This window comes from Cervus elaphus, chromosome 20, assembly GCF_910594005.1.
Source record: "Cervus elaphus chromosome 20, mCerEla1.1, whole genome shotgun sequence".
NCBI lineage: Eukaryota > Metazoa > Chordata > Mammalia > Artiodactyla > Cervidae > Cervus > Cervus elaphus.
Window position 1 is genome coordinate 81,677,391 of NC_057834.1, and position 14,396 is coordinate 81,691,786.

The 14,396-nt window shown below is 35.6% G+C and overlaps 1 protein-coding gene across 1 annotated transcript in view; it reads right to left on the reverse strand.

Moving 5' to 3' along the window:
- Positions 1–14,396, reverse strand: part of SPATA1 (spermatogenesis associated 1) — a 61,863-nt gene that overhangs the window by 23,725 nt on the left and 23,742 nt on the right. Inside the window, 4 exon segments of the mRNA XM_043878017.1 lie at positions 1,681–1,806; positions 2,484–2,595; positions 10,092–10,152; positions 10,996–11,116. Of these exon segments, the coding sequence (XP_043733952.1) occupies positions 1,681–1,806; positions 2,484–2,595; positions 10,092–10,152; positions 10,996–11,116 (420 nt within the window).

The following is a 14,396-nucleotide window of genomic DNA, read 5'->3' on the forward strand; positions in this document are numbered from 1 at the left end:
AGTTTCCTTTGTTGTGCAAAAGCTTTTAAGTTTCATTAGGTCCCATTTGTTTATTTTTGCTTTTATTTCCAATATTCTAGGAGGTGGGTCATAGAGGATCCTGCTGTGATTTATGTCGGAGAGTGTTTTGCCTATGTTCTCCTCTAGGAGTTTTATAGTTTCTGGTCTTATATTTAGATCTTTAATCCATTTTTGAGTTTATTTTTGTGTATGGTGTTAGAAAGTGTTCTAGTTTCATTCTTTTACAAGTGGTTGACCAATTTTCCCAGCACCACTGGAGCAAGCGGCTTTTAATTTCATGGTCACAGTCATTATCTGCAGTTATTTTGGAGCCCAAAAAAATAGTCTGTCACTGTTTCCATTGTTTCCCCATCTATTTGCCATGAAGTGATGGGACCAGATGCCATGATCTTAGTTTTCTGAATGTTGAGTTTTAAGCCAGTTTTTTTTCACTCTCCTCTTTCACTTTCATCAGGAGGCTATTTATTCCTCTTTGCTTTCTGCCATAAGGGTGGTATCATCTGCATATATAATGTTATTGATATTTTTCCCTGCAATCTTGATTCCAGCTTGTGCTTCATCCAGCCCGGCATTTTGCATGATATACTCTGCATGTCAGTTAAATAAGCAGGGTGTCAATATACAGCCTTGACGTACTTTTCCAGTTTGGAACCAGTCCATTGTTCCATGTACGGTTCTAACTGTTGCTTCTTGACCTGCACAGGGATTTCTCAGGAGGTAGGTAAAGTGGTCTGGTATTCCTGTGTCTTTAAGAATTGTCCACTGTTCATTGTGATCCCCATAGTCAAAGGCTTTGCCACAGACAATGAAGCAGAAGTAGATGTTTTTCTGGAACTCTCTTGCCTTTTCTATGATCCAATGGATGTTGGCAATTTGATCTCTGGTTTCTCTGCCTTTTCTAAATCCAGCTTGAACATCTGGAAGTTCATGGTTCACATACTGTTGAAGCTTAGCTTGGAGAATTTTCATCATTACTTTGCTAGTGTGTGAGATGAGTGCAATTGTGTGGTAGTTTGAACATTCTTTGGCACTGCCTTTCTTTGGGATTGGAATGAAAACTGACCTTTTCCAGTCCTGTGGCCACTGCTGACTTTTCCAAATTTGCTGGCATATTGAGTGCAGCACTTGCACAGCCTCATCTTTTAGGATTTGAAATAGCTCAGCTGGAATTTCATCACTTCCTCCACTAGCTTTGTTTGGAGTGATACTTTTTAAGGTCCACTTGACTTTGGACTCCAGGATGGGCTCAGGAAACTCAAGTAGGGGCTCTCAACCTACAGGGTGGGATGGGGAGGGAGGTTCAAAAGGGAGGTGATATATGTATACCTATGGCTGATTCATGTTGAGATCTGACAGAAAACAACGAAGTTTGGTAAAGCAATTATCCTTCAATAAAAATTAAGTTGAAATAAAAAATAATTGAATTTTAATAAAAAGTATGTCGCATTTAGTGTATAAAATAGTCAAACAATGATTTCATCGTTCCTATAGTGAATCTATATCAATAGTGTATCATTTAAACTATAACAGTAAAACAGTAAATATCATCATTTTGTGGTTTATTCTGTAAAATAAATCACAGGCACAGAATTTACAGGCATGAATTCTGTAAACCTTGAGTTTCCTTTATAGTGATAAAAGATATGTAATAAATTTTACCATGATAGTGCTTTAATTTGCTTTGTTCCAATAGCCTTTCAGCTTTTTTCATTAGTTCTTCTCTAATTCTTTCCAGATATCTTCTTTCTTCCTTTACTTGTTTCATTTGCTCAATAATCTTCTCCCCTAATAGATTATAAGCCATACTTATAAATACCTAAAAGCTAAAAGATGGGTCAAGTCCTAAAATATAGAATATAAAACTAAACAATGCTTAAAACAGCAAGTATAAATTTTACCCCAAACTCTGTGTTTCTACCTGTAGTATAGTGATTGCCACTGTGGAAAACACTGAGGAGTCATTTCAATATCTATAGGAGATTTATATATATGTAAACAATACAGTATGTTTCTTTTGCATTTATATATATGTATAGAAACTAGGTAAAGCTTGTGTAGTTATATCTCTTGATTTAATTCTTTAAGTAAATTTATCTTGGGTCCAAAGTTATTGTACTTAAATCTTACATAGAAAAATGTATATTTTAGAATATATTTTTTAAAAAGTAGAAATAATACTAGTGACACACATATGCAGTAATCAACATAACAATCATACACTTTAAAATAATTTAACTTTTTGTGGCAAAATATACATAATTTACCATTTAATCATATTTAAATATACAGTTTAATGGCACTGTGTGCATTCATAATATTTTACAAGCATCACCACCCCTTCATCTCCAAAACTTTATCTTTCCAAACTAAAACTCTGTACACATTAAACAGTTAACTCCTCATTAACATAATTTAATGTTACCTCATAGAATCATCTGTACTTATAGTATCATCATACTTACTCTCAATCTGTGATAGAGATTTATCAGTTATTCCTGGAGAAAGAGCAGGTTGACAAGGAAGTGAAGGAAAATCAATAAGATCTGGTAGGGGGATGTACTCTGTTTTACCTAGCTGTAAGCAAACATGAAAATCAGTAAGATCTGGTAGTGTGACACATTATTTTTCACCTATTTGTAAGCATCTGATAATGCCAACAGTAATGCATCTTTTAACTTATAAGGTGATGAACTCCAAAATCTGTCTTTGTAACTATAGACCTTCTCTAGTGCTCTATTTTGTCCATTCCACTATTACTTGGACGTTATACCACAGGAGCTTCAAACTATAAATTTACAAAGAAAAAATAAAAAAGAATCCATATTCCTTTCTAAGCATGATTTCATTCCAAGATTTCTGATTTCAATTATTTGTTATGACAACTTTTAAATGTTTCTCAGATGGCTATTGAATTTTTTCTTCTTAAGCCAATTTTGACCATTTATATTTGCTTAGAAAATTGGACATCCTAGCACATTTTCAGATTTTAGCATACATTATATTCTCATAAATTTTATCACCTCTGTGTTACATTGCCTTCATCTCACCTAATTTTTTTGTTTCTATCCTTTTTTGATAAACTGCCTCAGGCCTTACCGATGTTGATGTTGATGTTTCTGCCACTACCACTTTATAGATCTTGAACTCTTTTCAATTCTACTAGGCTGTTTACTTCTGTAACTTATCAGTTTCTACTTTTATCTTCATTAAGAAACCCTTATCCCTACTTTGTTTCATTATTTTTTCTAGTTTATTGCATTTTATTTTATTTTGTTAACTTATAAGGTCAGATTCCCACAGGATAATGGAAACCACCTAAATTAGAATCTCTCCATACATTCTCTCAACTACTATAAAAAGAAAGCAAATATAATCACCCATAACTTATGTCTGTGGTGTAACTAGGACACAGAATCCTCTAATTTACATATACTTTAATTTACATGTAAGTGGAGAAATAAACACCCTAGGCCAGCAGTGTGTGCTTAGGAGCTCACATCTAAGCAGAGTCAGATGGGGACTGTGCATCAGAGAGACAATACACAGATAACATAGTGAACATTAACCACAATTCGGTCTTAAAGGAGAGAGTCCTACATGTGGTGGAGAAATATTGAGAGATAGGGTATGGACTGGTAAATCAGAGCTCTTTCTATGAGGAATCTAAAAGAAAGGGGTTTTTAAAATGTAGAGGACCAGAGGTGGTAATTATGGGGAAACAGTTACTAGGTGAGAGGAAAATGCTTCAGAAGCAAGAGATGTTCTGTTAAGCAAGGTAGTAAGAGAAAGAAAGGTGGTCAAGTTAGTTAAGAGCTCTGCTGAATTAAATTAGTAAGAAAGTATACAAAGAAAAAAGAGCATTTCCTCCAAATGCCTCCTTTATTTAAAAATAAACAACCGCATTTTATTATAACAACAGAAGAGGGCACTCCTAATCTACAAACTAAACCACCAGGACACTACTCCCTGTTCCTCTGTAGGAACACCTGCTACTGATTCAGCAAAATCCAACACAAATAAGCAAAGACAACATCTACAAAATAATCTAACATTCATGCTAAGTTACTTTTTGAAAACCCTCAAAATTGATAACTAAAACAAAACAAAACCAGCAGCCAAGAGGCAGAAAAAATTAACAATATCCCAACATAGATTGTATTAAATGAATTCAAAGCATTTTAGGTATTAATGAACACCATAAATCACAAATTTAGACATTCAGAAAAAAATGGAAAAACAAAAACCCAGGAAGATGTAAAATGGAGATTGATCAAATTGAAGAAAGAAATTAAAGAAAAAACAAACTGTCTTAGAAATGAATAACAGGTATCCAAACAGGAACAGATATGACCAAAAAAATACAGTAAGCATAATATAGAACAGAAATAAAAGGAGCAAAGAAAATTAAACATAAAGAAATGGTAAACTTGACCTAGAAGAAATAAAAAGGAGTTAATCAATAATGAATAATGCAATAACTGAGATCAAAAACACTCTGGAGGGAAACAACAGTAGAATAACCGAGGCAGAAGATAGGATAAGTGAGGTGGAAGATAGAATGGTGGAAATAAATGGAAGCAGAGAGGAAAAAAGAAAAAAGAATGAAAAGAAATGGGGACAACCTCAGAGACCTCTAGGACAATGTCAAACGCCCCAACATTCGAATCATAGGAGTCCCAGAAGAAGACAAAAAGAAAGGCCATGAGAAAATACTTGAGGAGATAATAGTTGAAAAATTCCCTAAAATGGAGAAGGAAATAGCCACCCAAGTCCAGGAAACCCAGAGTCCCAAACAGGATAAACCCAAGACAAAGCACCCCAAGACACATATTAATCAAATTAATGAAGATCAAACACAAAGAACAAATATTAAAAGCAGCAAGGGAAAAACAACAAATAACACACAAGGGGATACACATAAGGATAACAGCTGATCTTTCAATAGAAACTCTTCAGGCCAGAAGGGACTGGCAGGACATACTTAAAGTGATGAAAGAGAAAAACCTACAACCCAGATTACTGTACCCAGCAAGGATCTCATTCAGATATGAAGGAGAAGGTAAACTTCCAAACTCATTCTATGAGGCCACCATCACCCTAATACCAAAACCAGACAAAGATGCCCCCCCCACCAAAAGAAAACTATAGGCCAATATCACTGATGAACATAGATGCAAAAATCCTTAACAAAACTCTAGCAAACAGAATCCAACAACATATTAAAAAGATCATACATCATGACCAAGTGGGCTTTATCCCAGGGATGCAAGGATTCTTTAATATCCACAAATCAATCAATGTGATACACCACATTAACAAATTGAAATATAAAAACCATATCATTACCTAAATAGATGCAGAAAAAGCCTTTGACAAAAATTCAACATCCATTTATGATAAAAAAAAAAAACCCTCCAGAAAGCAGGAATAGAAGGAACATATCTCAACATAATAAAAACCATATATGATAAACACATAGCAAACATTATCCTCAGTGGTGAAAAATTGAAAACATTTTCCCTAAAGTCAGGAACAAGAGAAGGGTGCCCATTCTCACCACTGCTATTCAACATAGTTTTGGAAGTTTTAGCCACAGCAATCAGAGAAGAAAAAGAATAAAAGGAATTCCAGATTGGAAAAGAAGTAAAACTCTCACTGTTTGCAGATGACATGATCCTCTACATAGAAAACCCCAAAGACTCCACCAGAACATTACTAGAGGTAATCAATGAATATAGTAAAGTTTCAGGATATGAAATTAATACACAGAAATTCCTTGCATTCCTATACACTAACAATGAGAAAACAGAGAAATTAAGGAAACAATTCCATTCACCACTGCAGCAAAAAGAATAAAATATTTAGGAATAAATCTACCTAAAGAAACAAAAGACCTATATATAGAAAACTATAAAACACTGATGAAAGAAATTAAAGATGACACAAATAGATGGATCAGAATAATCAGTATAGTGAAAATGAGTATACTACCCAAAGCAATCTATAGATTTAATGCAATCCCTATCAAGCTACCAATGGTATTCTTTACAGAACTAGAACAAATAATTTCACAATTTGTATGGAAATACAAAAAAACTCAAATAGCCAAAGCAATCTTGAGAAAGAAGAATGAAACTGGAGGAATCAACCTGCCTGGCTTCAGATGATACTACAAAGCTACAGTCATCAAGACAGTATGGTACTGGCACAAAGACAGAAATATAGATCAATGGAACAAAATAAAAAGCCCAGAGATAAATCCATGCACCTCTGGACACCTTATCTCTGACAAAGGAGGCAAGAATATACAATGGAGAAAAGACAATCTCTTTAACAAGAGATGCTGGGGAAACTGGTCAACTGCTTGTAAAAGAATGAAACTAGAACACTTTCTAACACCAAACACAAAAATAAACTCAAGGTGGATTAAAGATCTAAACGTAAGACCAGACTCTATAAAACTCCTAGAGGAAAACATAGGCAAAACACTCTCTGACATGAATCACAGCAGGATCCTCTATGACCCAGCTCACAGAGTAATGGAAATAAAAGCAAAAATAAACAATGGGACCTAATTAAACTTAAAAGCTTTTGCACAACAAAGGAAACTATAAGCAAGGTGAAAAGGCAGCCTTCGTTATGAGAGAAAATAATAGGAAATGAAACAACTGACAAAGAATTAATCTCAAAAATACACAAGCAACTAACTCCTGCAGCTCAATTCCAGAAAAATGAATGACCCAATCAAAAAAATGGGCCAAAGAACTAAACAGACATTTCCCCAAAGAAGACATACAGATGGCTAACACACACATGAAAAGATGCTCAACATCACTCATTATCAGAGAAATGCAAATCAAAACCACAATGAGGTACCATCTAACATCAGACTGGCTACTATCCAAAAGTCTACAAACAATAAATGCTGGAGAAGGTGCGGAGAAAAAGGAACCCTCTTACACTGTTGGTGGGAATACAAACTAGTACAGCCACGATGGAGAACAGTGTGGAGATTCATTAAAAAACTGGAAATAGAACTGCCATACGACTCAGCAATCCCACTCCTGGGCATACACACCGAGGAAACCAGAATTGAAAGAGATACATGTACCCCAGTGTTCATCACAGCACTGTTTACAATAGCCAGGACATGGAAGCAACTTAGATGTCCAATTGCAGACAAATGGATAAGAAAGCTGTGGTACAAATACACAATGGAATATTACTCAGCCATTAAAAAGAATGCATTTGAATCAATTCTAATGAAGTGGATGAAACTGGAGCCTATTATACAGAGTGAAGTAAGTCAGAAAGAAAAACACCAGTGCAGTACACTAATGCATATACATGGAATTTAGAAAGACGGTAACGATAACCCTACATGCAAGATAGCAAAAGAGACACAGATGTAAAGAACAGTCTTTTGGACTCTGTGGGAGAACGCTAAGGTGGGATGATTTGAGAGGGTAGCATTGAAACATGTGTATTATATGAAGTGGATCGCCAAGTCCAGGTTCAATGCATGAGACAGGGTGCTCAGGGCTGGTGCACTGGGATGACACTGAGGGATGGGATGGGGAGGGAGGTGGGAGGGGGGTTCTCGATGGGGAACACATGTGCACCCATGGCTGATTTATGTCAATGTTTGGCAAAAACCACTATGATATTGTAAAGAAATTAGCCTCCAATTAAAAAAAAAAAAAAAAGAAATGGTAAACTTGATCAGAGAGAAAGTAACAGAAATAAAAGGTAAAGAAGAACTAATAGAGAAAAATTGGGGTCCCCGAAAGAAAAAACATGGAATGGATCTGCTATTTATATTATTTTTTAGAACTATAATTTGTTGAAATAAAAAAAGTCTTGATTTTCATACTGAGAGGGCCCACTAATGAAAGTTGCTCAGTCATGTCCAGCTCTTTGCGACCCCACAGACTGGATTCCCCAGTCTATGGAATTCTTCAGACCAGAATACTGGAGTGGGTAGCTGTTTCCTTCTTCAGAGGATCTTCCCAACCCAGGGATCTAATCCAGGTCTCCTGCATTTCAGGCGAACTCTTTACCAGCTGAGCCACCAGGGAAGCCCTAAAAGGACCCACCGGGTACTCATAAAAACCAGACCTAGAATGCTCAACTGAAGTATAGCCTGATAAAACTAGTATACATTAAAGGAATAATCTGGCCTTTCAGAAGAAAATACCCAAACTGATTTACAAGGAAAATAAAATCAATTTGGCATCACTCTTCTTAATAGTAACAAATAAAATAAGACATCAATAGGGGAACATTTAAATAAACTCAAGGAAAAATTGCATAAGCCGAGGATGTTACAGACAATCAAGCTATCCCTCAAGTATCAAGGCTCAAAGCAGGGATGAGCAAACTTCTTCTGTAAAAGGCCTCAGAATAAATAATTTAGGTTTTGCAGGCCACAAATGGTATCTGTCATAATTCTTTTTCCAACTTAAAAAAAAATATTTTAGGTCCCATGCTACACTAAACTGGCTTTGAGCCTTGTTTGTCTATTCCTGCTCTAGACAGATTTAAATATGGAAGAAGTAAGGGAATATTGTATGTAGGAGCTTTTTAAAAAATAAGTGGAGCTTAACCCAGCCAGGAAGTGATTGAAAAATCTTGTGCAAAAGAACTGGCAGTAAGTGTTGATCGTATTTAATTATAGATCTGAGACTAAAGCAAGGGTGAGGAGAAGACAAGAAGCACAGCCCATAAATGTTCTGTTCTTTGACAAAGTAGAAATGATACAACTAAAAGTATATGAGGGAAGAAAAGAGAGAGGGATGACTTTTTAATCACCTTGAATGTAAAGGTAGGCGTCAGAGGATAATTTTAGAGGTAATGAAACAAAAATTTCAAAATTTTGAAGAAGCATAAATTTTAAAAAAGGAAAAAGGAGGGCGAGGAATACTAACAAAAATTTGTATTAGTATAAAGGTAAACACTAGAATAAGATTCAACCTTCCTACATACGAGGAAGGGGGAAAGTGCAAATAAGCCACATAGTAACTATAGCAAAGTAAAATGACAAATTTGAGGTCAAATATATCAATCCCATCATAACGAAAAGGACATAACTCATCTACTAAATGAAAATGACTTTCAGACTGTTTACAAAATGAAACCCAACTTTATGATGTCTATAAGGACATACCTAAAACAATGCAATCCAGAAAAGTTGGGGGGAAGAGTAGAGGAGGAAGATGGGGTATACCAAATAAATGTAAACAAGAAGAAATGAGAAGTTAGTATCTTGATTTGCAATAAGAGAAAAATACTTCAACTACTTGAAAAGGTAATTCTTCAAAAAAGTTATCAAAATGGAGCCCATAAAATATATAAACAGGATCAAACCAACTGTATGGGTAACCTGGGAAATTAAAATTCAGGCCATAGTTAAAAAGCATTTAGTACCCACCAGGTGGAAAAATTTTATTTTTAAGTGTGAAGATAGCAAGTTTTAGTAATATCTAGCAACAACAAAATAATTATTTGCTGCAGATGGCATGCCTTTACTCCAAAACTCAAAGGCTCTGAGCTGTGACTCTTCTACCAGGACTCGTCTCAGACTCCATTCAGCATTCCGACTTATTGCACATCAAGTATGCCTGAACTAGATGAACGTTCGCACACAACCGGCAGCACTGCTCGCTGTGGCTCTTGGACCACTTTGTGAGCCATTTCTGCCCAAAGCTGACAGTCTTTTGGATTGCTTGATTGGAAAAAAAAAGGAAAGATTGGAGCCACATGTTCGAATGCTATAAATCTCCAAATTCGAAAGAGGTGCATCGGGTGACTCATTTTCAATGGTAGCTGGGGCAAGGTTCAAATACCTGGTTTTTTACTTTAAAGGGCATATCTCAACATATCTCCCAGATCATAAAACTCCCAGAAATTTCACTGAATTGGCAGGCTCCTGAATTTTCTTGAAGTTTATCTCCCCCGTCTCTAACTTGGGCATTTTAATCTGCAGTTTCATTTTCAATCTGCAATCTGCATTTCAATTTCAATATAAATATGGTACAATATCACATTTAAGAAAAATTTAGAAATCGTACCTGATTATCCTCTCTTCTAATGATATTAGCTCTATCATCTTCATTTTTCCAAAGAAACTGACTTAAAAGGGAATGATAAAATTGAAAGTCATATTAAAAATGATTCCATGAATATTAGCTTTTCATGTTTTTAATTGTTTAACATTCTATAAACACAAATATAACATTAAAAATGTTAAAAGTCATCTCAAAACTATTATGTTATCTTTCAAACTCATTTTTGATTAACATAAACTACATTTAGCATGAGTTATAAGATAATATTTCATTATGTTGTTGTTCAGTTGCTAAGTCGCGTCTGGTTCCTTGTGACCCCATGGACTGCAGTGCACCAGGTTTCCCTGTCCTCTATCTTCTGGAGTTTGCTCAAACTCGTCCATTATAGCTAAATTCAAATCACAGTCCAGTGTTGATAGCAAGGTAAACTAACTGGAAATTTAATAGACATACTTTGTTTATAGTTATTTTGAGAATAATTATTTATAAAATTTCTTAATTTCAAAAGGCTATATGCAAAGCTGTGGTTTAAGTACTATAATTTTGACTGAAATTATACCAATGTGAAACTCAAGCATAATGATTAGTTTACCATACCAGGAATGTAAAAGAGCCAGAAAAATTAATTCTAGGAAACAAAAATGAGGACAGAAACTATTCTGCCATTTAGGTTGCCCCGGATGACAGAAGAATTACAATAGAATAAATTTAAGCAATACATTATCCCCCCTTATATTGGAGGGAAATACTAGTACACAACAGCAAACATCAGAATCAAGGTAGTTTTAGTTAAAAATGTCATTAACTTCACTTGGTCCTTGTTTTAATTAGAAGATTTTAAGACAGTACCCTGGGTATCTCACTCTTATAGATTATGATATGTAAAATCAACATTCATACTAATTACCTTTTACTGTCACTAAAATAATCATTATCTGAATCTTCCTGTGATCGTGGCAATTCAGGATTTCCAGTTTGATTATTTCCGATCTGATTCTCATTTGGAGTAGCTTTTCCCCCAGCTGATGCTGATATCCATCCATAGCAAAGAAAGTTTACAATATTAAGAAAATACTAAAATAATAAATTTTTATATGTACATACTATATATTCTTCCATGTTTCAATATCTCCATGAACTTTACTATTTCCAAACTGAATTTCATGAAAACTCTAGTTTATGCAAAAGGAGAATTCTTTGGTAAATTCAGTTTGGGGAAAATTGGATTAAAGCAATCCTAACAGGAACACAAATCCCATAAAGAGACACACCTATTGTAGGATTTCTGTTTTTATGTACAATATGTACAAGGTGAGGTAAGTTGGGTTTTATTTAAATCTAATTGTCTCTAAAAAGCCTTTGCCAAAAGTATCTTTTCAAATAGCATCCTGAGGATCCTCCTCTGGAAAGCACTGGGTATAAATACAGAGCACATGTCATTTGTTATTTTACATATGCAAACATGTAAGTGTTCCCGCCTGGGCATTATCACAGCATGTGTGACCTCAGGTAAGTTATTTCTCACTTCAGTTTCCTTAGCTCTAAAATGGCAATAGTGCATATAAAACACTTTCTGCACAGTATGCAATCATTAGAAGTCTTTAGACTTCAAGTTCTGATTTCCATTCCATAGCATTTCCTAGTTCAGGTCTTTATCACCTCAGTCTAGTCTCCATATTGTCTCCCACATTGTTTTTCTGGAACTGAAATCCAATTACACCATTCCTGTTAAAAACTTCAAATGGCTTCCCATTACCTGCAAAACATTTTAGCTTTGTAAACAAGGATCTTGTAGCTAAATCCCTACCTACCTCTGATTGTACTATATGGTACTTTTTCCTCTCTTTCCTATCACTGAACTATAATAAAATAGTGTGTGTGTGTGTGTGTGTGTGTGTGTGTGTGTGTACTCAGTTGCTTAGTTGTGTTCAACTCTTTGCCACGCCATGGACTATATATAGCCTGCCAGGCTCCTCTGTCCAGGGAATTTTCCAGGCAATAATAGTACTATTACTGCTGCTGCTGCTGCTGTGTCACTTCAGTTGTGTCTGACTCTGTGTGATCCCACAGATGGCAGCCCACCAGGCTCCCCGGTCCCTGGGATTCTCCAGGCAAAAACACTGGAGTGGGTTGCCATTTCCTTCTCCAATGTGTGAAAGTGAGAAGTGAAAGTGAAGTCGCTCAGTGGTGTCCGACTCTTAGAGACCCCATGGACCGCAGCCTACCAGGCTCCTCCATGGGATTTTCCAGGCAAGAGTACTGGAGTGGGGTGCCATTGCCTTCTCCGAGTACTATTACTAATACCAGGTAAAAATTATTGAACAAACTACCACATTAAACAAATCCTGAAAGCTCCATTCAAATCATAACCTATGTGAAGAAAGCCTTCTGGAATTGGGCTGCATGGCCCAACATTTGTAACCCGGATTTGAAGTCAAGAGTATGAATAATTCTCTATGCCATTTTAAGGGGGCTTAATCAGTGACTCTTTCAAGGGTTTTTAAATAGGAAGATAAATAATCCAACTTGTAACAAGAAGAATGATGCTGATGGCAGTCTAGAAGATAGACTAGAAAGGAGATATAAGCAAGAAGGCCACTCAAGATGCTTTTTAAGTTTCCTTTAAACTAAGAAGCTATCATTTTACAATAAGGAAATTTTCAAAGCTTTAAGTCTGAACAACTGGAAGAATGATGGAACGGAAGAAATAAGAAAGTGTACTGGCTTGGGGGCAACAATAATCAAGGATTAAACATGATAAAGTTGAGGCATGTCAAAAAATATAATAGAGATGTGTAGTGCTGGAAAAGAATAAAAGATAACTAATGGAAATGACTATCCATTTTAATATGTAAAAATAAGTAAAGAAATACATCTTTTCTCCTTCATTAAAGAACCAATGAAATATACTGTGCATATTTTTACCAGTTATATTTTGATACTAATGTTAGAGCTCAGATATTTTGTATTCTCAAGCACCACTAAAGAGCAATCTGACAATTTTAGGATACTGTACAACTATCATCAATAAATGATAGTGTACATATGATAAAAATTAAGGAAATTCATCTCACATCACACATAAAAATAAATTCCTGTTATATTAATGAACTAAATGTGGAAAGCTAACCATAAAATATTTGTAATATAATACAGGGCCATATCTTCATGCTCTCAGGGTAGAAAAGGGATTTTTTAAAGAAGACATCTTAATACAGAGCAAGCACTAATCATGAAAAAAAATGCTGACAAACTTGACTAAAGAACTGCAGCTCCACTTTTGCTGAGGATATAGAAAGACAAAACTACTCCCACCCGAACAAGGAGAAAAACAATCTATAAAATAATAACTGAACTCATCAGAGTTAAGTTTATGAGAAATCAGATTCCAGTCTCCTCCAAGGAGAAAATAAGATGTTTCATTTTTGACAGAGCATTGGAGGAAGTAAGTGTCATTGTTTGAAGAAGTAAAAAGGAGGCTTCCTTGATGGCCCAGTGGTAAAGAATCCATCTGCCAATGCAGAAGACATGAGTTTAATCCCTGATCCAGGAGGATCCCTCATACTGTGGTGCAACTAAGCCTATGCACGACAACTATTGAACCTGTATGTGCTCTAGAGCCTGTGCTCCACAAGAGAAGCCACCGCAACGAGAAACCCACACACTACAACTAGAGAGTAGCCCCTGCTTGCCATAATTAGAGAAAAGTCCACAGAGCAATGAAGACCTAGCATGGCCAAAAATAAATAAATATTAAAAAAAAAAGTAAAAAACAAAAGAGATAAAATTTTAAGGAATTCTAAAGGCTAATGTGGGCTACCAAGATACTCTGGAATTTCTAGGATCCCCAGACACAAAAGGCAGTCAATACTCATAGCAAGCTCCTTTCCATGTACCTGTGTCACACACTCATAAGAAAGACTGGGGGCAGGGCAGGAGACCCAAAAGAGTCATCAGTGACACACAGGTATGAATGTGTGTGAATAAGAAACCCTATCTTTCTTAAACACTCTTTTCTCACAAAAAGCAAGAGCCTTAAGCCAATGGAAAAGGAGCACAAAACTCTCCCATCATAGGGATTGGACAAAAATCCACTGACTCTGGAGGAAGAATAGTAGCAAAAGCCATATACCCTAGAGGAAAAAAATAGGTAACTCCTCTTCCATCAATTTCAGCCTTGTAAATTTTTATTACTGAGTAGGGTATAGGAAACCTTCCCACCCCTAGTTTTAGATAAAGCCTAAAGGAAGAATAGAAGCTAAAAGCTGGCAGGGTCATCTTGGGCTCAGGATCACAAACATACAAAGC